This window comes from Aythya marila, assembly GCF_965140915.1.
Source record: "Aythya marila genome assembly, chromosome: 3".
NCBI lineage: Eukaryota > Metazoa > Chordata > Aves > Anseriformes > Anatidae > Aythya > Aythya marila.
In genome coordinates this window covers 118,158,721-118,184,172 of record NC_139044.1, presented here as the reverse complement: position 1 = coordinate 118,184,172, position 25,452 = coordinate 118,158,721, and the positions used below count along the sequence as shown (strand labels likewise).

General features: G+C 54.7%; 1 protein-coding gene across 5 annotated transcripts in view; it reads right to left on the bottom strand.

Moving 5' to 3' along the window:
• NCOA1 (nuclear receptor coactivator 1) overlaps positions 1-25,452 on the bottom strand; it is a 150,403-nt gene that overhangs the window by 14,260 nt on the left and 110,691 nt on the right. For all 5 annotated transcript variants that reach the window (XM_082756848.1, XM_082756850.1, XM_082756851.1 and 2 more), the window contains exons 5-13: positions 18,779-18,873; positions 14,755-14,932; positions 11,968-12,147; positions 10,812-10,907; positions 9,599-9,739; positions 8,604-8,751; positions 6,643-8,002; positions 2,161-2,335; positions 1,115-1,300 (exon numbers count right to left, since the gene is read on the bottom strand). In XM_082756848.1, the coding sequence (XP_082612974.1) occupies positions 1,115-1,300; positions 2,161-2,335; positions 6,643-8,002; positions 8,604-8,751; positions 9,599-9,739; positions 10,812-10,907; positions 11,968-12,147; positions 14,755-14,932; positions 18,779-18,873 (2,559 nt within the window). The remainder of the gene's footprint in view (positions 1-1,114; positions 1,301-2,160; positions 2,336-6,642; positions 8,003-8,603; positions 8,752-9,598; positions 9,740-10,811; positions 10,908-11,967; positions 12,148-14,754; positions 14,933-18,778; positions 18,874-25,452) is intronic.

Here is a 25,452-nt window from a genome sequence, read left to right as displayed (position 1 = left end):
CCGGCTCGGCGCAGCCGCGGTGCTGTTGCTCCAACCCTTCCCTGCTCGCCTGACAACAGTTCCCCGTTTGGGATTTTTTGCTGAAAACTGCAGTTTTTTCCCCAGCAGAACATCAGGCCCCGGCTGCTCGCACGCAGTCCCGAAATTTGGGTGTCATCCCGCAGCCGTGCGTTGGCCTCGAGCAGGGGGAAGGCAAAGCTGGGATGGGAGCCGTGCGGGGCTGGTGCTGGGCACCATGCTGAACGGGGAGGGAAATTGTAGGGCTGAGCAGCTCAGCGGGCTGGGAGCATCGAGGAAAGAAAGGGGCAGCATCAAAAAAATGGGAAGGAACACAGTTTGAGAGGAGGAAAAAGCTGCAGCCTCTGCAGACCCTGAGCGCAGCTCTGGCTGCTGCCTCTCCTGGAGGGGATTTGTTGGAGGAGGAAAACTTGGATGTAAAAAAAAAAGGGGGCATGGGAATAGAGTAAAACAAAGATTTGGGGCTGGTGTGCTCCTGCACACGCTGTGGCTTGCACAATTGTGGGAAAAGAAGAGCTGGGCCATCGGGTTTCTGCGAGGTCCCTCCTGCAGGTCCCATTTAGCACCGCTCGATGCAGCGAGGAGAGCAGGGAAGCAGCACCCAAAACCCCACAGGGCTGCAGGAAGGGGGCAGAGGGAGGTGGGTGGCATTTTGCCATTTCAGCTGCTCCTGCAGCCCTCCTACCTGCTCAGCTGGGCAGGAGCAGGACCCGCTCACCGCACCCTGTCACCTTCCTCCGTGTCCCCAAAAGCAGTTCAGGAGCTCCAGGGTTCGAGGAAATCAACCCCAACCCTGGCCAAGAGGCTCTGGCAAGAAAAGCCGTTCCCTCTGCCTGCCTCTGCGGGTCCGGTATGGGAAGAAAAATCATTCCTCTGTCTGAGATAACGATGGAAAAAGGGAGAAAAGAACAAGCAGCACCCACCCGCTGAGCAGCACCACTGCTCTGTGGCTTTCCTGTTTGTAATGGGGTGGCCTTGCCCCAAAAAGCTCCCCAATTTGAGTGCTTTAACGCATTTTGCCTTGCTTTTTCTGCCAGAAAGCCTCAGCACGACCTGAGGGTGGTAGAGACGAGTGGATATTTGTGGCAGCACGTACCTGTGTCGGGAGGGAAGGGGTTTGGTCCCGTCACTGTGCCCCTGCCCTGCTCGGCCGGCGCGCGGGGCCGCGGGCTGCTGCCGTTGGTGGCAGGGAAAGCCACGGGTCTGAGCTGAGCCGGCTCCAGAGGGTCGCAGAACTCGAAGGGAGCCCGGGCAGGCTGCACGCCCTGCCCGCTGCTCAGAGCTGGGGAAGCAGGAAAAATAAATAAACGAACAAAGGAAGAAATAAAGTCACGAGACGGCTCAGCCCGAGGGCTCGGCGCAGCATCGCGCGGCGCTCGAGGGATTCGGGATCCTATCGGGAAGGGGGAGCTGGGCTGGGACCTGAAAAACTGCTGAAAAAAAAAGCAGCTCCAGTGAGAAATAAGCAACTGGGTATAAAAAAAATAGCCATAATCAGCTGGGCATTAAAAAAAAATAATTATAAACCAGATGGGTGGAAGGTGGGGGGGACAGGGCTGGCATCTAAAATATATACAAAAAGAGGTTTGGGAATTTGGGAGCTCCAACCGACAGCACCGCGATGGCTGCGAGGCTGCTGGGTGCAGTTTTACAGGTCAATTTGTGCTCTTTTTGGTAAAATCTCGCTTTTCCCATTTGCTGGAGGTGGCTGTGCCTGTTACAGCCCCGGCATGGGCATGGGGACAGCAGGGAGCCACCGCCACAGGCCTCACGTGTGTTTCTCCTACAGGACACCCCCTTTTTCTGATTTGCTTGTGGGCCCCTTCAGGACACAAATCCTTATTTCTGGGGGTCAAACTGCTCACTTTGGGGAAAGATCAGGGATTTTTGTTTTCTTTTAACCCCTTTGTGCTGGTCCTGATGCTACACCTGGGTGTATTCAGCCCGTGCAACCAGGCACACCTCTGCTTTATCCCTACCCTCTTACATCTAATGCTTTTTTGGGGGAAAACCCAGATCCCTGAGCATCCCTGACACCAGGAATGGGATGCCAGCACCCCTGGGTGCCTGCAGCTCACGTCTGCTCCCACCCCAGGGACCTGGTTTGGGGACGAGCCGTGGATTTGCCCCGTGGACACCTACGGTTGAGTCCGGCGGGGGCTCTGGCGGCGGCGCTGGGCTGCAGGGGGGCCGTCAGCATTTCGGGTTTGACGGCCACGCCGCTCTCGCTCCTCTCCGGCCCGCACAAGCCCGGCAGCTGGGCTGCCTTCTCCAGCGACGGCAGGAGCTGGTCCAGCTGCTCCAGCTCGGCAGCAAACTGAGGAAAGAAGAGCACAGGTCGGTGAGCAAACCTGCCATCATCCGTTAGCAAGACCGAGCTCTGCTTCCGCACGCGCACAGCTCCAAAACGCTGCCCCCCAGCCCCAAGCAAAGCCCTTTATTTTCAAAAATGATGAGTATCGAGCTCCTCGGATGTCCCGATATTGCTTGGTGAGCAGGACACGGAGCCTGGGGACAAGGATTGTCCCCCTCGTGCCCCACCACCTACGGCTGCAGCTTCCCGAGGAGCGCACGCTGCAATTAGCACAATTATTAATTGCCCCAGCAGCGTGAGAGGGCCGTATATAACCAGCAGCAATTTAAACCAGGAGCTCACTTGCTTTGTTAATACCCGTATGCTTACGCTGAAATGATAATAATAAAAAAAATGGCCCAAAAAGCAGAAGTGGCTTTCCGGAACCGCTGCCCGAAGCTGCGCCCGCCTCGGGCAGGTAATTATCGTCAGTGGGCTGGTGAAATTGTGAAATATCGAAATATCACACGGCTTCTCCTGCCTCCTTCATCCCCGGGAGTGGCCGAGGGGATGTTTAGCCCAGGGACTTGAATAAATGGGGAAGGGGAAGGGATTTGCACCGCAGGATGCACTGGTGGTGCCGTGAAGAAGCAGGTTGGGATTACAGGGGCCGAGATGAATGAGCTAAAAGGAAAAAATGGCTCAAGGGGAGCCAGGTCTCTGAAAATCTAAGGGTATGGATCATTTCCTGAAGAGCCACCCTTCAGAAAGGCTGGCCATTAACATGTTGTAATGAAGAGACACCTCGAAAGCCCTGGAAAAACCTTTGCATTTGATACCAGACCTGAGGCTCCCCTGGGGAGAAGACGGAAAAATTTGTCCCCGTGTCCCCTGAGATGGGAGGCTGGGGCTGACAGCCCATGCCCAGGACAATTTCCTAAAGGCTGAGGGGTGCAAAACACCTGCGTGCTTCCCAGCACAGCCTGTGGTGAGGCCAGGATCTGGCCCTGGGATCCCTTCACCCTCCCCAAGCTCACGGAGCCGTTTTCCAAGGTCATCCTGCAAAACCTCACCGACGGGAGCTTCCTTCCCAAATCCTACTTGCTCGTGGTTTACAGCCCGGCCCTAAAACAGCCCGCGTGGGTTGCAACCACCATGGCAGCTGCAAAAAAAGGATGGAAAACAAAAGCCAGGAGGGTCCTCCACGGGCAGGGGCTGGTGGAGACGAAGCTCTGCCGCGGCTCCCCGGCGCGGGTTCAAGGTTATCGCTCTCCACGGGCCCAGCTCCGAAGGCTCCTCTCCAGATTTGTTCAAGTGCAGCGAGAAAAACTGCGGCCGACAGCTCTGTCTGCCTGCATTAGCTCCTGCTTCCCTTCCCCTTTCTGAGGAAGGGCACACAAAAAAAACTCAGTGGTTTCTCAAGCACCGAGCCAAGGGGTGACACCGAAGTGTTGTCGGGTAGAAACCTGCCAGAGAAAGGCATTGAGACACGCCTGCATGTTTCCCATGAAGGAAAATCCACTAAATTACCTTCTTTTGCCTCGTTTTGCCAAGAGCAAAGCTGCAGGTGATGCTGCGCCCCGTGGCACCCAGCTCCATCCCTCCCGAACCCAAGCAGAGCTGTGCTTGGGTTTGCAATGGGGTTTTCACGATAAACCCTATTTTATGGTGGAGTTCCTCAAGTTTGCAACACGGTGAGGCATCAGGCTGGGCATGAGGTTATTTGTGCAGCAAGGAGGGTGAGGAAAAGGCTGGGGAAAAAGGCACATGGAGGAGAAAAAGGCATAAAGCAGGGTGTTGGCTGGCTAGGAGACCTGGTATGGAGCGAGCTGCAAACAGAACGGAGCTTCCCTGAGCATCCCTGAGCATCCCTGAGCATCCCTGAGCATCCCTGAGCATCCTCATCCTCATCCCTATGAGCCCAGGAAGCGATCCTGGAGGTGCACAGGATGTCTCACAGCAAAAGGAGCGAGGTCTTCTTCCCAGAAATGATTACGAGGCAGGATCCGATCAGAAATCCGTCAAGGTCAGGATCCTCATTTCCAATCCCACGATTTTATCGCAAGCTTCAGCTAATTGGAATTTTCTGCAAAGCCCCCGTGCCAGGAGGCACCGATTTCCGTGAGGATCTCTGACTGTTATCGTGCCTCCTTTTTTTTTTTTTCCTTTTGGAGAAACGTAAAGATTCAGAAAGCAAAAAAAAACAAGTGAAAAAGATAAATCTTTTGGTTTGGTTTTTGGCTAAGGCCAGCCCCAGCTCGGTGCACGCCGGGTGGAGGAGCTGAGTGCTCCCAGGCACGGTGCAGAGGGCAGGTGGAAGGGGCAAGCTGACCTGCAGGAGAATTTCCTCTAAACCTACCTGGAGTTCAGCTCATGCCTTCGAGCAAAAGGACTGAGAGACTTTCTAATCCCTTGTCTTTTCTTCTGTATTTTTTTTTAACTCTTGAAATTCCTTCTAGCAACGAGCCCCGCTCAACCACTTCTCGCTCTCGCTCCCAGAACAGGTGGCTCCCAGCTAACTCGTGGCGTTTCCAGAGGATAAATCCAGAGAAGAAATAATTGCCAGGAGGCCGGCGGCAGGCTGCGGAGTGTGCCTCACCGTCATGTCGTTCCTAATTGCTATTTCAACGCAGACAGGAAAACAAAAATCCCAGGGAAGTGCTAGATTTTATCTGAAATGGCAGCTCCCCCTCCCCACGCCTCGCCCAGGCCATCTAACTAACAGAAACCATGTGGAGGCTGAACCCTGCGCTCAGATGCTGAGCAGTTTAAGGGTTGTTCACTCCTTCGAACACGCGCTTTAAGACTCCACAAACCCTCTCCAGCCTCGTTTATTAACTCTTTGGAAGCGCTCGTTACGGTCCGACGTACAAGCCCTGACATTTTCCAGCTGTCTGGGGAGAGATGCTTGGAAAGGAAAAGCCACGAATGAATCCAAAAACGCCAGCTCGCTTCCAAAAGCGGAGAAGAGGGGCTTATAAACACGGCCAGGCTCCAAGTCCTCCGAGCCCAAGCCCTTTTCTGCTTTCTGGAGCCCCGCAGCGGGCACGGTGCAGCCCTGTGCTGCTCCCAACCCTACAGCGGCGTCCCAAAAGTGGATGGCAGAGGCTGGATAACACATCTCGACTTGGGTCTTCAGAGGCAAACTGCACCCGTCTAGATGACAGCTCCCAAAGGGGAGACGATGAGGGAGGACGGGGCTGGGGTGTCCTGCGAGCGGATGCCACCAGGAGAGCAGGGTGAGGAAGAGATAACGGGGGAGATCCCCGTTTTCCTGCAGCATCGCTGACCGCAGCTCCCCGGCGAAGCAAATATAGGATAAAGGATATAGGATAAAGGATATAGGATAAAGGATATAGGATATAGGATATAGGATATGTGATATGTGATATAGGATATAGGATATGTGATATGTGATATAGGATATTGGATATAGGATATGTGATATGTGATATGTGATGTGTGATGTCTGATATGTGATATGTGATATATAATAATGATAAGTATGATATATAATATAATAATATAAATAATATAATATGAATAACATAATATCCATAATATGTATAATATAATAAGGCCCTTGACCTTATTAAGAGCCGTGTCGTGTGCTTGCCGTTCCAGGCTCTTCGTTCTGTACCTCGGCAGCCTTATTTGACACAGTCGGTGAGCAGGCTATCAGCCTGGCTCCGAATGTCAGCCTCTCTGTTCTCGTCGCTTAAAAAGGATTAAGCAGCCTTATCCATGTTACCATCTCCCCCGGCTTTCAAAAATAAGAAATCTCTCCCATTCAGAGCCGCATGTAATGAATATTTATACGCTCAAATCTCTATTGCAGAGATCTGTCGCTGGATTATTCAATTTAATAATACTTTTAGGATAACTAAAAGGCCCGTATAATTGCTAATCTCAGCCAACAAGAGGGCAACAGATTGAAAATTCCCAGGGACGCGAGCCCTGAATGTGCCCAGAGATGCAGAATTAAGAAGCCTTTCACTTGGCAAGGCGCACATGGCCTCCTCTCCATTCAGGCCCACCACCTGCAGCAAGGAGCACCGGTTCTTTCTCCTTTTTATACACCTCGCCGAAGCCTCTTCCCTCCTCCCTCGCCATTGCCTCGAAGGTCGGGGTTGCCAAAATGTGAAGCACCCAGACCACAGGGCACGGCACCGGCGCTGGAGGAGGTGGCACCGCTGGAGAGGGTGACACCTCACCCACGCCTTCTTGCTGGGTGTAAAACACCAAAAAAAAAAAAGACTTTTTGGCAGCGCCGACCCCAGAAGCTGTGAGGATGCTGACGGCGAGCATCTATCTCACCAGCACGGACTCACCTGGCCCTGGGACTCCAGCTTCACCTCCTCCGCGGCCGGAGGCTTGGCCAGCGGCACCGGGGCGGTGTTGCAGGGCTCCATCTGCTCCGTCTTCTCCACCTTCACCTTCACGTCGTCCAGGCTGAGGGCCGGGGCGGCGGCGAGCTCCTTCTCGTCCTTGTCGAGCAGGTAGCGCAGGAGCTGGTGATCCTTGACATCTTTTTTCTTCAGCGCCTCCGGCTCCAGCTTGATTTCTGGGTTGCCCGGGAGCTGGCTCTGAGCCGTGGGGGTGGTGGCGGGGTTGGGGACGCTGTCCTTTTTCTCGTGCTCCATGGCCAGGGTGGTAATGTCCGAAGGGCTGCCCTCCTGAAGGAGTCTATGCAAAATCTTGTGCCGCTCGGTCAGCGAGCTATGCGAGGAGGGGCAGGTGCTGCTCGGAGGGTTGCCGGCGGCCAAAGTGCCGGGGGCGCCGGCGCAGGCGAGCGAATCTTTGCAGCTCGTGTCCGCGTCGGCGTGCCGAAGCTGCTGCTCCGCCGTGGTGGCCAGCAGCTGGACCAGCTTGTGGCTGGTGGCTTGCGAGCACTTGCTCTCCCCCTCGGCGAGCCTCTCGCCGCCGTGCAGCATCCCCGAGGAATCCAGCGGCTTGCCGTCGCCCGCGCCGCCGTCGGACTGGATCATCTCGCTCAGGATGGAGGCGATCTCCTTGCTGTCCTTCGACTCCGTTTTCATGGGCTGCATGCCGAGCCGGCCGGGGGAGCTCTGCGAGCCGAGCTGTCGCAGCACGGGGGGCGGCGTGGAGTAGCCCACCGGCGTGCTGGCCCCCTCGTTAAGCCCCTGCATAGAGTTCATGGGGGCGTTGGGAAAGGACCTGGAGCCGCCGCTGCCGCCCCCGCCGCCAGCGCCGCCGCAGCCGCTGTTTGCCATGCCCACGGGGGAGTGCATGGTGGGCATGGGGGGGGAAAAAGGATTACTGGGCCCCCTGGGCCGGGGTACCAGTCCCGGGCTGACCCGGTGCCTAGGAGACATGAACTGCGGCGGGGTAATCCCTGGGCTGTTCATGGGGGAGCTATTGAGGTTTAAAGTGTGGTTACTGTTCTGGGGACCGGCTTGTCCCTGGCTTAAGGCAACGTTGGCACCGATCTGGTTCCCAGGCGAACACCCAAAGCTGGTTTGGCTGCTGCTGGAGTTGCTGCTGTGGAGGCCGGGGCCGGGCTGCTGCTGGTTGCCGGCGGTGGCCAGCATGCTGCCGTTGGAGGGAGGGATGGAGGGAGGCAGGGCCAGGCCTTGGCCCGGGGAGATGCTGGGGTTCAGCGAGGGGCTGACCCGGGGCAGAGCCATCGCCGAGTTAGTGTTCTCCTGGGGAGACAGCATGCCGTGATCCCTGGCGGAGAAAAAAGGGGAAAAGGGAAGGAAGAGTCAACAAGAGGCTTTGCTCAAACCTTCGCTAGCGCTCAGACAGTTCCTGCCACCCCTTCTTTTTTTTTTTTTTTTCTTTTTTTTTTTTTGTTCTGCAGAGATCTGAAGCCTGGAGAGCAGCAGCTTGCAAACCCTGGATCCACGTCAACAAGCGTGGGAGGAGGGCAGCAGCTTTACCACCTCCCAGAAAGGTGCCACAAGGCTGGAGCACGCCCGCTCCCGGCTCAGTCCTGCAGGCATCACCTCCTCCGGGTCCTATGCTCCGAGCTCCTCTACCCTTCCCTTCCACCCCGACCTCCTCCCGTCTCTCCTGCACAGCCCAGGTCCGCAGCCTCACCTCACCCTGCTCAGCCAGTTCTTCCGAGCCTCTCCCTCCCGAAATATTTTCTCGAAGTTCTCCAGGGCAAGGCAGAAATCTCAGGCGTGCCTGTAAAGCTCTACCTGAACGCCCGGCGCTGCCTCTTTGCAAAATGGCCCATCACCAACAAAACCCTGCTGTGGTGCTGCCGTTTGGGCTTGGATCCCCCTGCGGGGTTCGCAGCTCCAAACCAAGGCCATAAACCTACCTGTCGATGACGTGGATGCCCATGATGAAGGGCTGCATTTCGGGACTGGAGGGGTAGCAGAGCTTGCACTTGGTGTGGGCGCTGAGCACCGTGCCGTCGCTCAGGGTGAATCGGTACGAGGGGCTGAAGGCCGTGCCGCGGGTCATCACTGAGGGAGACAGCCCAAAAAGACACAAAAGGCCCTTAGGAACCCGAGCAGAACCACCGAAAACATCAGGAAGAGGACGGGGGAAGAAAAAAAAAAAAGCCTGGGGCAACGCGGGGACAAGAGCAGCTTCACAGCAGCCCAAAATCATACGCTGCGTTTTTGCTAACCCCTTAGACCCAGCTGCTTCCAAGTGAATAAAAGAGGCCAGAATAACCCCGTGGCCAGCCCACGGTGCTTCACTTATTCTCCCAGCTCTTTTTTCGCCCTTTCACACCATCCTAAACCCGCTGAGCACCATCCTCGAGCGTTCAGAGCTTAAGAGGGGCCATCACTGCATGTCCAGCGTGCAGTACGCAGCAGGATGCTTCCACTGCAGCCCTGCCTGAATGAAACCTCTCCAGAAGCTCAGGCAACCTGCCCGTGCTACCTCCCGCCGTCCTGACATCCTTTTTGCGAGCATCCTCGCCGACAGAGCGTGAAGAAGCATAAACTTCTTCCGCTGAGACACCGGGGATGGCATTTGCATATGGCAGAGGGAAAAAAAAAATCACATTTAGCTCAACTTAACGCCCAAATCTGGCCCTGGGAAATGTGCCTCCGTTCTGTAATTTCCTGAGGGGTGCGAGGGAACCTCCTGCTGGGCCAGCTCTGCTCCTCTGCGGCTGGAGGAGCAAATCCAGCGCTGCTCAGCCGTCTCCCCTCTCCCTCTGGCACCCGGCGCTTATCCTTGCGGTGTTTGTTTTTGCAGAAAGCCCTTCCCCAGCAGCGAGGGCCACGCATCAGCCTCGGGCTGCAGCTACCACCACTCAGCACGAGAGGGAGAGAGCCGGGGAGAGGAGCCCGTTACCTTCTTGAAATAGCTGCTTGGCGTAAGATGGCTCTCTGCCCTGGGGCTGGAAGAAAGCGTAGATGCATTTCCGCACTAAATCCTCCCAGCCCGTCCTGCCGGCGGCTCTCAGGGAGCTGGTGTCGATGGAGATGATTTTACCTGGGGGGGGGAGAGAGAAAAGGGACGTTACTCGAGCACAGCAGGGCTGCAGAACGCATCCCTCACGAGCTTGACCGTGAAAGAGGGTGGGAGCTGCTGTAGGAGCTGAGCTTGAGGCTGAGCCCCTGGTGCTGAGCACTGGAGCTGTGCTGGGGACCAGAGCCAGAAACGTGGCCCTGGGAAGGAGAATCCCAGTATGGACACCTCATCCTCATCCACAAGACCTCCAGGGGAAGTCACCCTCACCGCTGGGGTCCCCAAATCCCCCGGCACCCTGCCAGCCTCCCTCCCCAGCCGTGCCCGCTCTGTTTTCTCTCTTGTCGAGACCAAAATCAGGCAGCCTGGCAAAGCTGGCTGGTGTTCCAGCATGGGACAGGCAGCAGAGAGCTGGGAAGCAGTCTTTAAGGATTCACAGGCTGCAGGGAAGTCCACGGCGATGATTAAATATCAGAAAGAGTCACCAGAATGGCTACGGTAAAGCTGAAAGCAAAATTTGGCTGAGAGCAAACTGAAATCTGAAAGGTGATCACTGTTTTACCCCTATCAAACAGCAACCTCGATGCATCCCCGTATCAAAGAGCGGAGAGGGGCTGCGTGTACGACACATCCCAACAGCTGAGGTGCCAAAAAAAAAAAGCAGGAGGTGCCACAAAAACCCAGAAGGAGGGGAGGAGGACACCTCCAGGTCCCAGTGCCACCCACACCGCTCCCAGTAGCCTGCTGGTTGGAGCTGTACGGAGCTCGCTCTCACTCCGAGCCCTGCAGAAATGAGAGCTACAGCCCAGCACCACTTTGGGACTACATCCTGCACCCAGGGACACCCCTCCAAGGGACACAAGCCCAGGTTTCCTTGGGCAGGCTGAGGAAAGCACCAAATCCAGCACTTCCCAGCATCTCCCAGGCTTCAGCACCCTCCCCGAAGCCTCGGGAGAGCGCTGGGATGCATTGTGGTGAAGGAGGTGGGATGCAGCAGAGCATCCTTCGGGACACGACGTGGGGACAGCAGCAGGGACAGCTCGGGAAGGACGCTGCCAGGCAGGAGGAGCTCCAACAGCCCCAGCTCGGGCATTACCTGTGGTGTCTTGCTTGGTCACGAAGGATTCGGAAGGGGCGACGGCTGCCGGCCGGGGTAATCTCCTCGCGATGCAGATCAGGCATGACTGGAAATCTGCCAAAGCAGAAGAAGGAGAAGGGACGAGGAACGTGAAAGTCAGACCTCACAGCCACCGCCTGCAACTCCGAATTTTAATTAAAACAGCTCTGCGGTGCTCGACTGCCACGTCCTGCCCGGGAAGCGTTCACCCCGAGCAGTCCTCCAGCCCTTCAAAGCACGGAGGCTGTCTCGAAACTCTGTAAAGTTTGCTGGAGGAGAGAGGTTCCCAGTGTTCGGAGAAATTAATTGTAAAGGCTTTTTGGATCTGGCAGGATCGTACAATAAAAGGCAGCGCTAAAAGCCAGCAACTGTCGGCTTCAGGCAAAGTATTTGGTCATAAAATACCATAATTTATTCCTTCCAGTCATGATCTCCTGTGTAAACCGCAGTGGATTAATTCAGCTAATGTGCTGGAAAATAATAGCTGGTACACAGAAAGGAGAGTTATGGCATCTGCAGGGAAGCTCCTCTGCTCTCAAGCTCCGCGCCCCAGCAGTGGAAGGAAGGAAGGAAGCAGCCCTGCTGCTGCTGCTGCTGGGGTGACCCTGCCTGGCCCAAGTCCCTGCGGGGATCTGAAACCTGAAATTTGGCTGAAAGCAGGCCGGCAGCACGGTGCTCGGCAGCTCCCGGGGCTGGGAATGCTCTGGAGGGTGTTTTTGGGGCACCCACCCCGCTTGCTATGAGTTAGGGAGCGAGGACACCTCGGGCTCACCCCAAAACCTCCCCCTTTTCAGCCAGCTGAGAAAAAGCTCAGCAGGTGAGGGTTGTGCAGCCGGAGAGTTTTGTTTAGTAATGAAATGACATTTCTCCTTCCTTGAGCAAGACCAGAGGCTGCTTCTGGAGAGCCAGGGAAGCTTTGTTGGCTGGACAGCACCCGCTGAGACGGAAAGGGAGCTGGAAGCAGCCCCCAGAGCATCGCTGGCACCCGCAGTGTCCACACACACACCCTGCATCCCTCAGCAAAGCCCCTTCCAAAATCAGCCCACCCATTTTTTGGGGAGCGAGTAAATTTCTGAAGGGGCAGCTCGTCCCTGCCTCCTTCCCAGGGCTGGAAGTACAGGATGCTGTGCCCTACCTTCTCCTTCCTCCTTGAAGGACTTGGGCTGGGACACGGTGAAGCACTGCATCACCTCGTAGCGCTGGCGAGCCTCCTGGTTCTCCGCGCCCGGCTCGTCGGGCGGCCGGATCAGCATCCTGCAGCTGAAGGTGTGGCTGTTGCGCCGCGTCGCTTCTTGAGGCCAAGGAACTCCGTTTACTGGGGCAGAGAGGGAGAAAGGAGGAGAAGAAGGGGGGTTACACGTCACATCTCTGCACAAATATTGCAAGGACGAGGCGCCATGGATCAGAGCTCTGATCCTGACCGCGGAGAAGTGTTTGCACCAGCCCAGGCTGTGCCCACATTGCCCCAGATTCCTGGGGGATATGAAAGCATCACGATCCTGAGGCACAGCTGCACGTTGTCTCTCTTCCCAACAAACCTTGGCACGGCAGCCGTGGTCCCCATCCCCACCGGGAAGCAGAAGAAGCAGAGAGCAATGTCGGTGGGACCACGGCCGGATTTTCTGCCAGCTGCCGCTTTCTGCAGAGGAAATCTCCAGGTGAGAAGGGAAAAGCTCTGCTGAATTCAGCCTGGAGGGGAAGCAGCGCCACAGCCTGGGATACCCAGTTATGGGATGGCTGGTGAGCCTGCCAAAGACCCAAGGAACAAGTTTATGATCCTGGACAGGCAGTAAGAGCACCTAGAACCCAGACTGAGGTCACATCATCATCCTGAGAGCCATCACACTGATATGAATGAATTTCTCTGCACACAGCTGATAGACATTGTCATCTCCATCCCATACACAGGGAAACTGAGGCACCGGGTGGCTGAGACACTTCCAGAGCCTGGGAGGACTCCTGACTTCTGCCGTTGTGCTGGAAATCCTCCTGAAATGAAGCTCCTGGGACGTCTGCAGCAAGCCAGCTTCCAGCTGGGCATCCCCACAGAGATGGATTTCCTCCTCCTTCTCATTTCTGGGGCTGAAGGAAAGGCGAGTCACCCACTGCTCTCACCACAACGAGACCTTCTGGTGCTGGTCCAAGCGGCTGCTGCCGCCTCCAGCCCACGAGGAGCCTCACCGCGATTTCACGGCGGCGCAGCACGCAGCAATTAAAACTTCCCCTGGCTTTCCTCGGAAGTGCTTTAACCACCGTGGCACATCCCAGGTTTCCTGACCACGCAGTTACAGTCAGGTCAACGTTTCTGTCATCAAGCAGCGCGTTTGGAGGATAATTCGGCTGGAAAAAGTCACTTTTGGAGCTGAAATGGGCTCTTGCGCCCATTCTAACATCCTGCTAACTTTAGCTGGCTGTTTCAGAATGACAAAAACCTGGAATTTAAACCTCTGTTTTTTGGTAAAGCTGCTGAATTGGCTTTGATTTTTTCCCATAACCTGTTTTTTTCCCCATAAACTTGCAGACACCTGTTGGAAGGCTCGCCCTGCTAACCCCCCTCCAACATCTCCGCCAATATCCATATTCCATCGAAGCGATTCTGCCACCAGCAGATAATGAAGCTCTCGTCCAACCTGATCTGCCAGAAGAGCCAAGGGGCTTGTAACATCCGAGTGGAAGAAAACACGCAGCTGTTCCCAGCCTTCAGCTGGGTAACCGCAGGGAAGAGACAAAGCCTGAAGCTCCACGGGCTCAAACTGACGCGTGGCCGTAGGTACAGGTGGTTAAAACCATCACTGCATTTACCCCGAAGGAAGACAACTGTGGATTTCAAAAAAAAAAAAAAAAAAGCCCTATTTTTAAGTCGAGCTGTTTGGAAAAGGCTCGTCTTCATTTTGATCATCACGGTTATTTCCCCAGAGGTGTCGCTGGGTGAGGTATCACAGCTCAGCGTGCCTCCCCTGCGTTATCCTTCTCATGTTGGGTGCAGAGCTTTCGGCTGTGGGGAGGAGGATGGCAGAGAAAAGCCCCTCTCCGTGGGCAAAACATCTCCTGCATTTTGTTGGGCAGCTCCAGCCCTGAATCCCTGCTCGGACTGCTTTGAGCTCAGGCTGTTTCTTGAAGCTTTCAGCTCAGCACTGCTTGCAGAACTGCATTGCCACCCGTCTGAGCGCACGCAGCCTCTGCAGCTCCTTCTTCTGCACGAGAGCATCCTCTGAGAGCCCGAGGAAATGCCTGCATGAAGCCAAGGAGTAAAAGCTTCTCCTTCAATTGCCTCTAACGCCGTGCGTGTGCCTTCGTGGAGTGACACTTCCAGCTGTCGGTGTCCCGGTGTGAAAGACAGAAAGCAGTGAAACTGAGGCTTTTGCACCACGTAGATCCAGCAAAGCCTTCCCAAAGGGCAGCCACTTAGGGGCTCTGAAAGCAGCCAGGAACAAAGCCCCTCCATTTAGGAGAAAACCCTAAAGGAACTGGGAGAAGCGAGCCCCTCATTTTGGCTCTGTGGAGGCTCACCGCCGAGCTGCAGCACCAAACACACGGGTTTTGTTAGCAGAAAAAGTCCAAGAGAAGGTTACTTTCAGACTGCCATCCACCAGGACTGCTGTTTGTTCATAAATAGGATATTAGGGATGTATTTCGGCAGGTAAAGGTTTATGGTTCACGACCTGGGTAGGGCATATCTCAATTTCAGTGCCCAAAAAAACAATTTACCAGTGCTGGTCACCACCAGGCCAGCTCCACTGGAGGCACAGGAGCATTTTCAGCAGCATTCTCCGAGCACCAGCGATAATAATTTGAGAAACAGCCCGAGCTCAGCACCTCCCAGGTCAAACCATGACCTAACACTGCAGAACTGGAAGCCGAAAACGGAGCAAACCTCCTGTGGAAGAAGGGAGGAAAAACCCAGCTCAAAGGCTTTTCTTACCTAGGGACTTGGGCAACAGGTTCTTGACAAACTCGGCGTGATCCCCCACGTGCAGGATGCTGTAGACGCTGGTGTTCATGAGCTCCTCCTGGTTGTAGCCCAGGTAGCTGGTGACGTTCTCGGAGACGAAGACGATCCTCCCCTCGCGGTTCACGACGAAGAAGAAGCCGTCCAACGCCTGCAAGGGGAGAAAAGGTGGTCAGCGGGTGCCTGCAGTGAGACAGGGACTGGACAGCAAGGTCCTGTGCCGTGGAGGCACTCTGAGAACACTTTTGTTCACTGCTTTTTCCCTCTTTTCCCCAGTCAGCGATTGTTTTACACCAACTAACGCACTAACGGGAAGGAGCGAGTTCAGAACCACTGCGGGTCCTGCACCCGAGCTCAAATAACAGCACGTTTGCTTAAACATGAGGTCTGCAGGCTGCGCCGAGGACGTCTCCGCTTCCACGTCGTGTGCCAGCAGCCCATAAACAAACCTTTTCCGAGGGCCAGAGCTGTCCGGAAGACTCTGATTTGGCAAGACGTTGAAGTTAAGCATATGCCCGATGTATTTAATTGCAGCCCAAGAAGTGCAGAGCCCTCGCCTCTTGCAGAATAACTTCTTTTTTTAATATTTTTTTTTTCGTGCATTTAGGATGCAAGTGGCAAACTCCTGCCATCGAGCGGATGAGGACGAGCGTGAGCCAGCCCCAGCCACGCAGCACGGGAGCTCTTTTGCTGCCTGTAATGAGGACACGCTGAAGGTTTTTAGCTCCCTGCTTTCTGGTGCTCCGCAATGAGCTCGGAGCTGCAGAGCCCGGTGCTTCTGCGAGGAGCCCTCGAGAAGGCTGAGCGCTGATTTGCACTTTTTAAGGCACGTGAAATCGGCTGAAACGATGAATTCACATGGGCAGGATTTGATTTTCACCCTCCTGGAGTTTAATTTCTACCACCCCTACCGTCACCGGCGAGCTCTGATCCTGCAGCCGGACCTGGCCACATCCCAGGGCAGGAGGTGCCCGGGGACACGGGAAACTTGTCACATATGATGTCCCCAAATCCTCACCATCCCCAAAAAAAACCCTCCCAGCATCCTGCCTGCCCAGGAGGGAGCTGCTCTGCTGGAGAGCTGCTGGGCTGCACCCCGGGCACCTTCCGAAACGCAGGTTTTGCTGTGCAGAGACAGCAAGTGCAAGGAACTGGAAGTATTTCAGGGAAAGGAAAAAAAAAAAAAAAGACATAAAGAATAAAGAAATCTTTTGTCAAAATGGTTCTGGCAGATCGGCTGCAATTTTCCTTATTCCCAGCTGTTGCCTGTTGCCAAGACAACCAGCCTTTGCACTTCGGGTGCCCAAAAAAAGACCCAGGCTGGATGGCAAAGCCCCACGGACCCCTCTCCCCAGCAGCCACCGGTTTGGGGGGGTCACCCTGGTGGCAGGGGCTCCGAGGTGCCATCCCGTGGGGTCCCAGAGGGTTTGGAGGTGGCAGCGATGTCACCATTGTGCTCCACGTCCCCCAGGTCCAAGCGTGCTGCTGGATTTGTCCCCAGCATCACGCCCGGGGTGGCCACTTGGGCGTGCTGGCCCCATCCAGCAGCTCTGAGCCCCAGCCCCGAAGCTGGCAGCGCTTTCACCCCAAGGGATTTAAAACCCCGCCTCAGCCAAGGGCATCCCGAAGCTGGAAGTCATTTTGGGGGATTTTTTTTTTCAGCAGCAGAGGCTGAGTTGCTGCTCGGGGACTGGCGAAACCACAAATTGCTGCTTGTGGTCAGTCCGGACAGCAAGCAAATTCCTGGGGCGAGCAGGCTCCCGAAGCTGCAAAATCACCTGCGGGGCTGGCAGGCAGGGCCCCCATCGATAACACCCAGTCCTCTGACATGGGGCAAGAGCTTCCCGACTCGAAATGCTTCGTGGGCACGTGCTGCCCGCGTCCACGAGACCAGAAAACCGGCTGCTGCCACGTGCCTCCACCCCAGCACCCATCCCAGCCCCTCCTGAGCCAAGCTTGCAGCCAAATGCTGGCGACGCAGGCTCTGGAAAGGGAAAACCCCGGGGATTTGATGTGGGATAGCAGCACGTTTCCCCCAGGCTCGGAGGCAGAGGGTGGCTTTGCAGGGAAATGCAGCCTCCACCTCCAGCACCGCTTCTCCTGCTGCCACGGGAGGCCAAGAAGGAAATCACTCCTCGCCCCTGCGGGTAATAACTGCGGTCCCAGCGGGCGTTTACAACCAAACAATGCACGCCGGGTAATTCTTGGTGATGAACGAGGTGATTTAATTAATTTCCCCGGGTTTGCAGCACTTTTTATGACACTGAGGTGTTGCTTCGCTCCTGGGTGCTGCCACCTCCTCCAGGTCCCTGCACTCCTCAGTTAAAATCGTGGTAGGTAAAGGCAGATTCCCAAGGCTGCACTAGGAAATACGGGGATTTACTGCTTCTTTCTCCAGATTTTGTGTTTGCTCTGGCACTGCCCCGCTGGATGCAGTCTCAGGATACGACCTGTCCTGCTCTCCTGCCCATCCTGCATCCCAGCATCAGCAAATGAAGCTTGCCATCAACCACCACGAGCCACGAACCGTCCAGGCAATTGCACCAAGACCTGGAAAAGCGAAGCTTTCTCGCCTCCAGGGTGACACCAAGGTGATCCCTGCGATGGCTTGGGTGCTTTTGGTTTGCAGGAGTGCCGAAGCAGACACCTTACCCTTATCAGAACCCCAACAGGAATTTGGGGAGGCTGGAAAACATCGCAGGATTCAAGGGGTGGATGAAGGAGGAGAGGTGTGCCAGCCGAGCAGCAAGCTGCTAACTCCTCCACTGCACTGTCACCTCCTGCAGTTTTATTCATTTGGACAGCTCCACTCCGGGGTTCAGAGAAGAGCAGCGTGGCACAGGCAGAGATCAAGCAGGTCTGGGAAAGCTCTTCCAAATCTCCCCTTGCACTGCAGGCAAATCCCAACCTTCATCACCACTCAGCCAGCCAGAACAGCCCAAACGTGCCACTTTGGCTGCCACGCTGGTCCAGAGCATCCCTGGGGCAGGGATGCTACACACAGCTCCGATTTTCAGCTCCTGGAGGCCAAAAATGTGGGGGATGCCTCCCTCCTGGTGCCTCATTCGGGATCCAGATTGGTTTGATAACGTGCTCACCGCCAGTGGATGCAGGTATCCTGACTCCCAGCCTGGCTTGCTTTCTCCAAGCAGAACTTTCTTCCAGCAGAACTCACAGAAAACGGGCTGTGCCACGTCAGGAATTACACTCCTGGAGTCACTAAATGAATCAGATGGTGACGTTGTTTCCTTTTGGTCTGCGGATTTGCAATTTTAGAAGCCGTCTGCAGTGAAGCGAGGTGGCTGCAGGAAGCTCCTGCCACGCCTGGCCATTCCCAGCGAGTCCCACCCCAGGTACCCCCTGGGAAACGACCAGCTGAATGCTTTAGGACTCCAAATTTGTCTCTGGGATCGATGATTAACATCATATCCACGTCATACCCTCAGCTCGAGCATGCCCACCTGTCAGAGGAGTAATAAATCCTCCTTCTCTGCACGTCCACGTAACGCAGGTCCCACTGGGGGCTTCCTGCTGTGAGCAGGCTCTTCCCCATCTTCTAAAACCAACAGAATTGGAGCAAATTCTTCCTGCTTTTCAGACAACAGCAGGACGCAAACCTGGCAAAAGCCATCTATCCACATGACCCATATTCCTAATTTCTAAATGAGCTCAATTTCATCCACGCTTAAAGAAAACTCAGGGTTTTAACACTGATATTAAGAAGCTACCCAGAACAGCTCCAACTTTACCCCAAGAGACTCATACACACACTTCAACTCTTCGAATGTGCTCTGCCAAGCTTGGTTCCGACTCCCTTTCTGAACAATTTGCTGAAGCCGAGGGCTGAAATGAGATTTTCTGCAGTTCAGAAGAGGGACACGGCTGGGGCATCCCTGCTGCACCCACGCTGCCTTCCCCTTCTGAATTTTACCTCGTGGGTGCTCTGCTTTGCTCAGCAGCAGGCTGGCAGCGTGGGCAGCATGGTTTCAGCACCTACCTCCAGCAGAAGAGGTCCCAGCGACTCCTTCTCAATCACTCCCTGGCTGCTGGAGGAGATGTCGGACTTCTGGACTTCATCATCGGCTGCTTTCTCTGTAGCAAAGGGAAAAGGGACGTTTCAGCCAAAGGAATCATAATTTTACTAACTGCAATATTCCCGATAATAAACAGAATATTGACGGCTGGACTTCACATTTCCTGCCACCCAGACAATGCGTGATGTGCACCAAAAGACTTCAGCATTTCCATGTCATCGCTCGGCCCTGTGAAGGGGAAAAACTTGGAGGAAGATTTGTCATTTCTAACCCTAGTAAAATAAAGGCACTAATTAGATCACGATCCTCTACTGGCAGGAAGAAAAAAAAATTCATCTCAAGCACAAGACTGGAGAAAGAGAAATCCAACATCAACATTTTGAAAAGGAAACGGGATATCCAGTTTACCACAGGCTACGGTGTTTGAGCTGGAACTTTTTGGACAACGAGTTAATAAATCACTGGTCGGGGGGATTCCCAAGGGGCAGGATGTGCCAAAAAAAAAAAACCTGGCATGGACTGAGGGCTGCTGACCACACAGGTAAGAATCGATCTGAAATGCTGGGTAAGAACCCAAAAATTTGGGTAAGAACTGATCTGAAATGTTGGGTAAGAACCTGAAATGTTGGGTAAGAAGCAACTCAAAAAGGCTGGTAAGAACTGACCCGAAACATCGGGTAAGAACCTGAAAAGTCAGGTAAGAACTGACCTGAAACATTGGTAAGAACCCAAAATGTCAGGTAAGAACCAGCCCAAAAAGTTGGGTAAAAACTGACCCAAAACGTGGGGTAAGAACCCAAAATGTTGGGTAAGAACCGTCCTGAAACATGGGGTAAGAACCTGAAGAGTTGGGTAAGAACCGACCTGAAACATGAGGTGAGAACCCAAAAATTTGGGTAAGAACCGACCCAAAACGTTGGGTAAGAACATGAAACGTCGGATAAGAACCAACCTAAAAAATCAGGTAAGAACTCATCAGAAACATTGGGTAAGAACCTGAAAAGTCGGGTAAGAACCAACCTGAAACATCGGGTATGAACCCGAAAATTTGGGTAAGAACTGACCCACATCCAGCAGCGAGAGGCGGGTGCCAAGTGGGATGTGAAAACACCTGTGAGCACGACCCACGGCGCTGAAGAAGCTTTGGGGCTGCTTCGTTTGCTCTGCCACGAGCTCATGCCTCTGTCTCCAGCCTCAGCAAACCCATCCCTGGGGGTATCCATGGATGAAAACACAAGAAGTTTCCTCCAGGTGGAGGAAAAGCCTACCTCTGTCCGTTCCCATAGAGCAGGGAATGTTTTTTGGGGAATAAAACCCGGAGAGCAGCAGCGGGCACACCGAAGATGCAAACTGCGGGGTTTCTGTGGCTGGGGTAGGTGCTCCCCGTGCCTCTCGCTGCCCTCTGTGCTCACCGCTGTTCCCGAGTCCCTCGGTGAGAGCCAAATTGCACTGAGTGTTTTGCAGCACGTCGGAGTCACCAGCGAAGTGTCTAATTCGCCGTAATATTTACTGCAAGCAGCAGATTCGTGCTGTGATTCATTTGCGCCGAGATCTAATCCTATTAACGAGTGGCAAGTTTTATTACTCAGCATCAAATCACGTTCGCGAGCCTTCCAGATGTGTCACTTGACACACTTCATCCCCCGCATCCTCCCAGGACTTTTCCCCCTCTCCAGGCTCGCTCCGTGCGTGCTCCTCCCCGACTTTGCTCTGCACATAAAAGGGCTCTGAGGGGAGCAGGCTTCAAAAAGCGTTTGCTTTTCAGACCGAGCCATGCCACGAGCTTCCCCCGATGATTTATCGGGTGATCTCTGCCTCTGCTTTCGCTCTCCCCCGGAGGCTGCGAGCAAATAAATCAGCTGAGAAGCGCCGCGTCCTCCCTGCTTGCACGGTCCCGATGACAGCAGGCTCCAGGAGCGATGCGACGAGCACCTAGCGCCACCTGAAAGCAAAGAAATCCTAAAATAAACTGTTTAGGATGGCATGGGATCGCTGAGGAGGAGCCAGCCTGGTCTCTGTCCCGGCTGGGGGCTGCGATGCCACCGCATCCTGCTCCGTGTGGCACCGGGGCAGGATTTCACCCCCGGCATCGGGGAGGCAGCGCCCCGAGCAGAACCCGTGCCTTCACACCAAACGGCGTGAGAAAAGTGTTTTATTTTTGCCCTGCTCTTTTATAAATTCGTGTGCTTAGAGGCACCGTACTGCCTTGCAGACCTAATCCTTTAATTGGGCTGCGGGATCCTCCTCCTCCTTCAGCAACCCGGTTTCGGATGCCATCTCCGAGCCTATTACCGGGGAGGATTAGCAGGCAGAGCGCGGAGCCGTCGCCGTCCCTCGCGTGCGAGCCTTTTCCCTCGCCTGCAGCCCAACCACTGGCCGGGTTTTCGGAGCAGAAACCTCATCAGCAGCCCCCTCTCACCTCCACCGGGGCGACGCACAGCTCCTTCAGCCCAAGTGTCAGCGCGTCCTGGCGCAGCACTTCACTTTACGCTTAAACGCAGCTCTTCAGCATCGTCTGCAGCAGCCGTACCTCGGGAGAGCCGTGAGGAATGCATTACCACGAAGCGCCGTGCTGCTCCTTAACCCGTTGCTCTCGTTTTTCCTTTTTTTTCCCCTTTTTTAATACGTCTCGCTTGATGCTCCGGTCGATGGCTTGAGTTGGAGCAGCGCCGGGGAGCATCCGCTGCGGGGCCACGCGTCCCGGCGTGATGATAAGGCCAAAGTCACGGTCCCTGCGGCCCCCAGAGCTTGTAATTTAATTACAAAACTCGTGCTGGATGGACAGATCGACAGGAAAACAAACCAGCACGAGCAACAGAAGCACCCTTGGAGACAGTCGGGATTCAGCCCCGGGGGCTTTGGCATCCGCCGGCCTCGTAAATCCCCCGCACACAATAAAAGTCAGGCGCACCGACGGCCCTGATTCGAACGTAATTGCCTCCAACGTGATTAAAGCGGCTCCTTCTCTCAGCACAAAAGGGAGACGAGCCATTTGAAACGCACTCCTAAAACGATGCCCTGATTTCCTGACAGCCGCAGAGACTTACGGGTGCCTGCGAAGCCCGGAGGAGCTGCGGATCCCCTGCAAGCCAAAAAAATGAAGTTTTGGGGACTTTACCCATGCTCGGAGCAGGGCACCCTTCCTCCCAGCAGGGTCACCGCTATTTTCACCTTTCTCCACGAGGTTCTGCCTCTTTTCCCTCTCTGCTCTGTTGTTTACCCATCCTCCTTAGTTTTCTTTGCTGCTTCCGTCCCTTTGGCAGGTCTGATTCTTTCTCTGCCGTGATTTTGGGGACGCGGGATGCCCAGGATCCTACAACCCATCTCCTTCATGGTCCCCGTACCCACAGCCACGTGCCTGGCACAAGAAAGCATCCAAAAACAGGGAGAAGATGTGTTACATAGAAGCAGGGTAGGAGCCACTATGGCACTTGAGGGCACGATGGCAGTCTCCAAAAAGCATGAACCCACCCCATTTTACCCAAAACATGACAAAACCAGGTGGTGAGAAGAGCAATTGTGCTCCAAGGGGCTGGAGGAGCGGGGACACGCCACCAGAGTGACAGCAGGACCGCAGGTGGCTTTGGGGACACCTCCCAGAGCTGCCCTTTTAGAATAAAATACAGGAACCTGATTCTGCTCTTCCAATTTTTCAGCTGAAACTCTTTTCTTTTCCTTCTCTCCCCAGGACTATATGTAGTTTCAGGGAAAGGAATATGAAAAAAAAAAAAAAAAGAATATATTGAATGTGGCTCTTCTGATCCTCGTGGGTCCCTTCCGGCTCGGGATATTCTCTGATCCTACGAAGCAAGGGTTTTTGTTCAGCAGCGTCGCGCTCTGAAAAACCAAAAGGCACCCAGAAAATCAGAACAATAGCGTCCCCGTTCCCAGCACGGAGGCTTTTCACATGTGTCATCCCGCAGTGACGCGCGAGGAGCTCGCCCGCACTCCCGAGGGAGCCCCCGCGGAGCACCCAGCGCAGCCCAGTGCCGCCCTGCCCCGTCCACGGGCTCTTTTTTTTTTAACCCCAAATTTCCACGGGAACGTCCTCTTTCCGTTTCGTAGGGCGGACGACTGAAAATTCTTGGGGTTTTGGGGTTTGTTCCGGAAAAATGAATCGCTTGGAGAGCAAACATCCAAGGAGAGAGGACTTGGAGCCTGTCGGGGTGCTTGGGCACTGAGGAAAACGGGGCAGGGTCCCCGCAGCCGAGCCTGGGAGCTCGGGACAAGGATGGGAAGATGCAGGGGAGCTGATGTGATGCCTGGAAAAACCCCAAAGAGCCCTCCCCAGGCACGAGGACTTGCCTGACCCCTGGCAGCTCCCAGCCCTAGACCTGCTCCGGCTGCTGGGTGAAAAGAGGAGCGAGGCGAGCGAACCCGCATCTGCAATTTCCCCGACGAGGAGCTTTGATTTTTAGTTAATTAAAATCAGATGGAGCAGGCTCGGTGCACCCACGGATCGGGAGCGTGACGGAAAGCTGTGCCATTAATTAGTGCCTACTACGGGACTCATCAGGCCAGCAAACCCGGCAGGAAAAAAGGAAAAAAAAAAAAAAAAAAGCTGCCATAAAAATAAAGCACTTGGCAGGTTTTCTGAGCGCGCTGCGTGCACCTTCCAGAAAATACATGGTGTAAAAGAGCCACAAGAGGAGAAAAAGACAATGGAAAGCAGCATGTGAGGGGATCCAGACTGTAAAAAAAAGGGAGTTTTAGGTGGTTTTGAACAGTGCCCGGAGAAGAAAGCGTGTTTAGGGCTTTCTGTGGGGTTTGGGACGGATGCTGGGGAAAGCCTCTGAGCATCGCTGGCTGCTGGTGGCGGTGGTGGCCCGGCCACCCGAGGAGACCCGAGGTCAGGAGCTCGTGGTGTGGGCACACGGCCACACGGAGTCCAGGTTTGGGGACCAACGTGGTGGGGAACGATGTGGTAAAGGATTTGGGCCATGTGCAAGAGCTTCAGCGACCCTACTGACCCACCTGCTGGAAGGAGCTGCTGTTTCCACGCACAGACTCTTCAGTTTGGTGGTGGTTGGGATTTTTAGGGGATTGTTATCCCCTAGTTCTCCTCCACATCCAGGTTTTGCTCTCTCCCTTCTTCTTTTATTTACACCGAGAACTGAAATTCTGATTTTATCACCTAACCCCAATCCTGGCCCCAAAAAAACCAACCCGTGCACCTCCAGAGCTGGCCGCGCTGGACGGACACGCTCCAGAGCTGCTGTACTGGGAACAAGGAGGAATAAATGGTGTGGCACACGAAGCATCAGTCTTGTTTTAACCCATTTGGCTCTTGCTCCAGACCCCAAACAACACCTCTCGGTGCTGCAGGCATCCTACACGTCCTCAACTTCGTGGCAAGCTGGGAACATCCCCCCACGTGAGGACCTCAGCAAGGCCGGGCAACGTTCACGTTTGCTTTTAACGAGCCTACAGAGCTAATCCCCATTAACACTGCCTTGAGGAGCCCGACGCAGAGCCAGACACGCTTTTGCAGCTCCCGTTGGAGTGGATTAAAAAGCTCGTTGACATCCTCTGAGCTGAGATGCCCCAACACGCCCCACGAGCCTTTCCAGCACCTGGTTTAGGGTTTGGGGGTTCCCTCTTGTAGGATTCCGGACGGACCCACAAGACCCACCATTAATTCACCAGGAATTCAGCTTACAGACCACCACACTGGTTCCTGCTCCGACCTACAAGCGTCGCTTTTTTTGGCCAAGTTTACGTGGAAAAGTCAATTTTCCTGCTTTTGGTAAAATCCTGGATTAACGGCGAAAAGAGCAGAGCAAAGCGCGCCGCCACCGAAGCAGAAGGAGAAGGAGATTTCTTTCCGTCTTCACACCTTTTAGAGTTAAACATTAATGGTGTAGAGATGCCTTAAGTTAAAAAAAAAAAAAAAAAAAGGCTGGTTGTCTGAACAATGCCAGGAAAAATTATACGGTGCTGAGTGAATGCAAAATTAATGAGCGCTGAATGCTGACAGGAGCTAACAGGCACGAGGAGCTGAGACTTTTTACAGTCAGCTCCGAGATCAAGCAGGTAGAACATCTCCATCTTACCGGGGGGAGGAAGAAAAGGCCAAAAAAAAAATCCCTTCTATCTCAATCTGAAGAAGTTAATTCATTCCAAAACCGTGTCGACTCTGCACGGCCACATCTGCGAGGATGAGAGAGGAGCAGCTCCCTCCCCGGCTTTAACTCAGCCCTGGCGTAGCCTTTCTTCCCCTCCTGCAGGCATCAAATACATCGCGACGTGCTTTTAACGACCCGATTTAATTGATTCTGCAAAGAATCAGACCCACGCTATCGTCCCCGTGTGCAGTTATCTTGACGCCCCGGCACCGTGCGCGAGTCCAGGCGAAGTTAAGGGCAAAAAAATCCGCTCGTGTCAAGTGCTGAACCCTCTCGACGCTCCGAGTTGCACAGGCACGTCAAATATGTTAACTGCACAGGCGAGGAGACGGCTGCCAAAGCGTGCAGACGATGTCAGAGCCGAGCTGGGCGAGCTGACGCTTCCCATGCTGCTCACAACGCAGCGCTCCCCACCCCGGCTCCGCTCCTCCTCCGGCTCCGCTCTCGCGACTCCCATCTGTCTCTCCCGCGGCGCCGAGGGTGAGCTGTCAATCCGCAGCCATCCCGGGGAT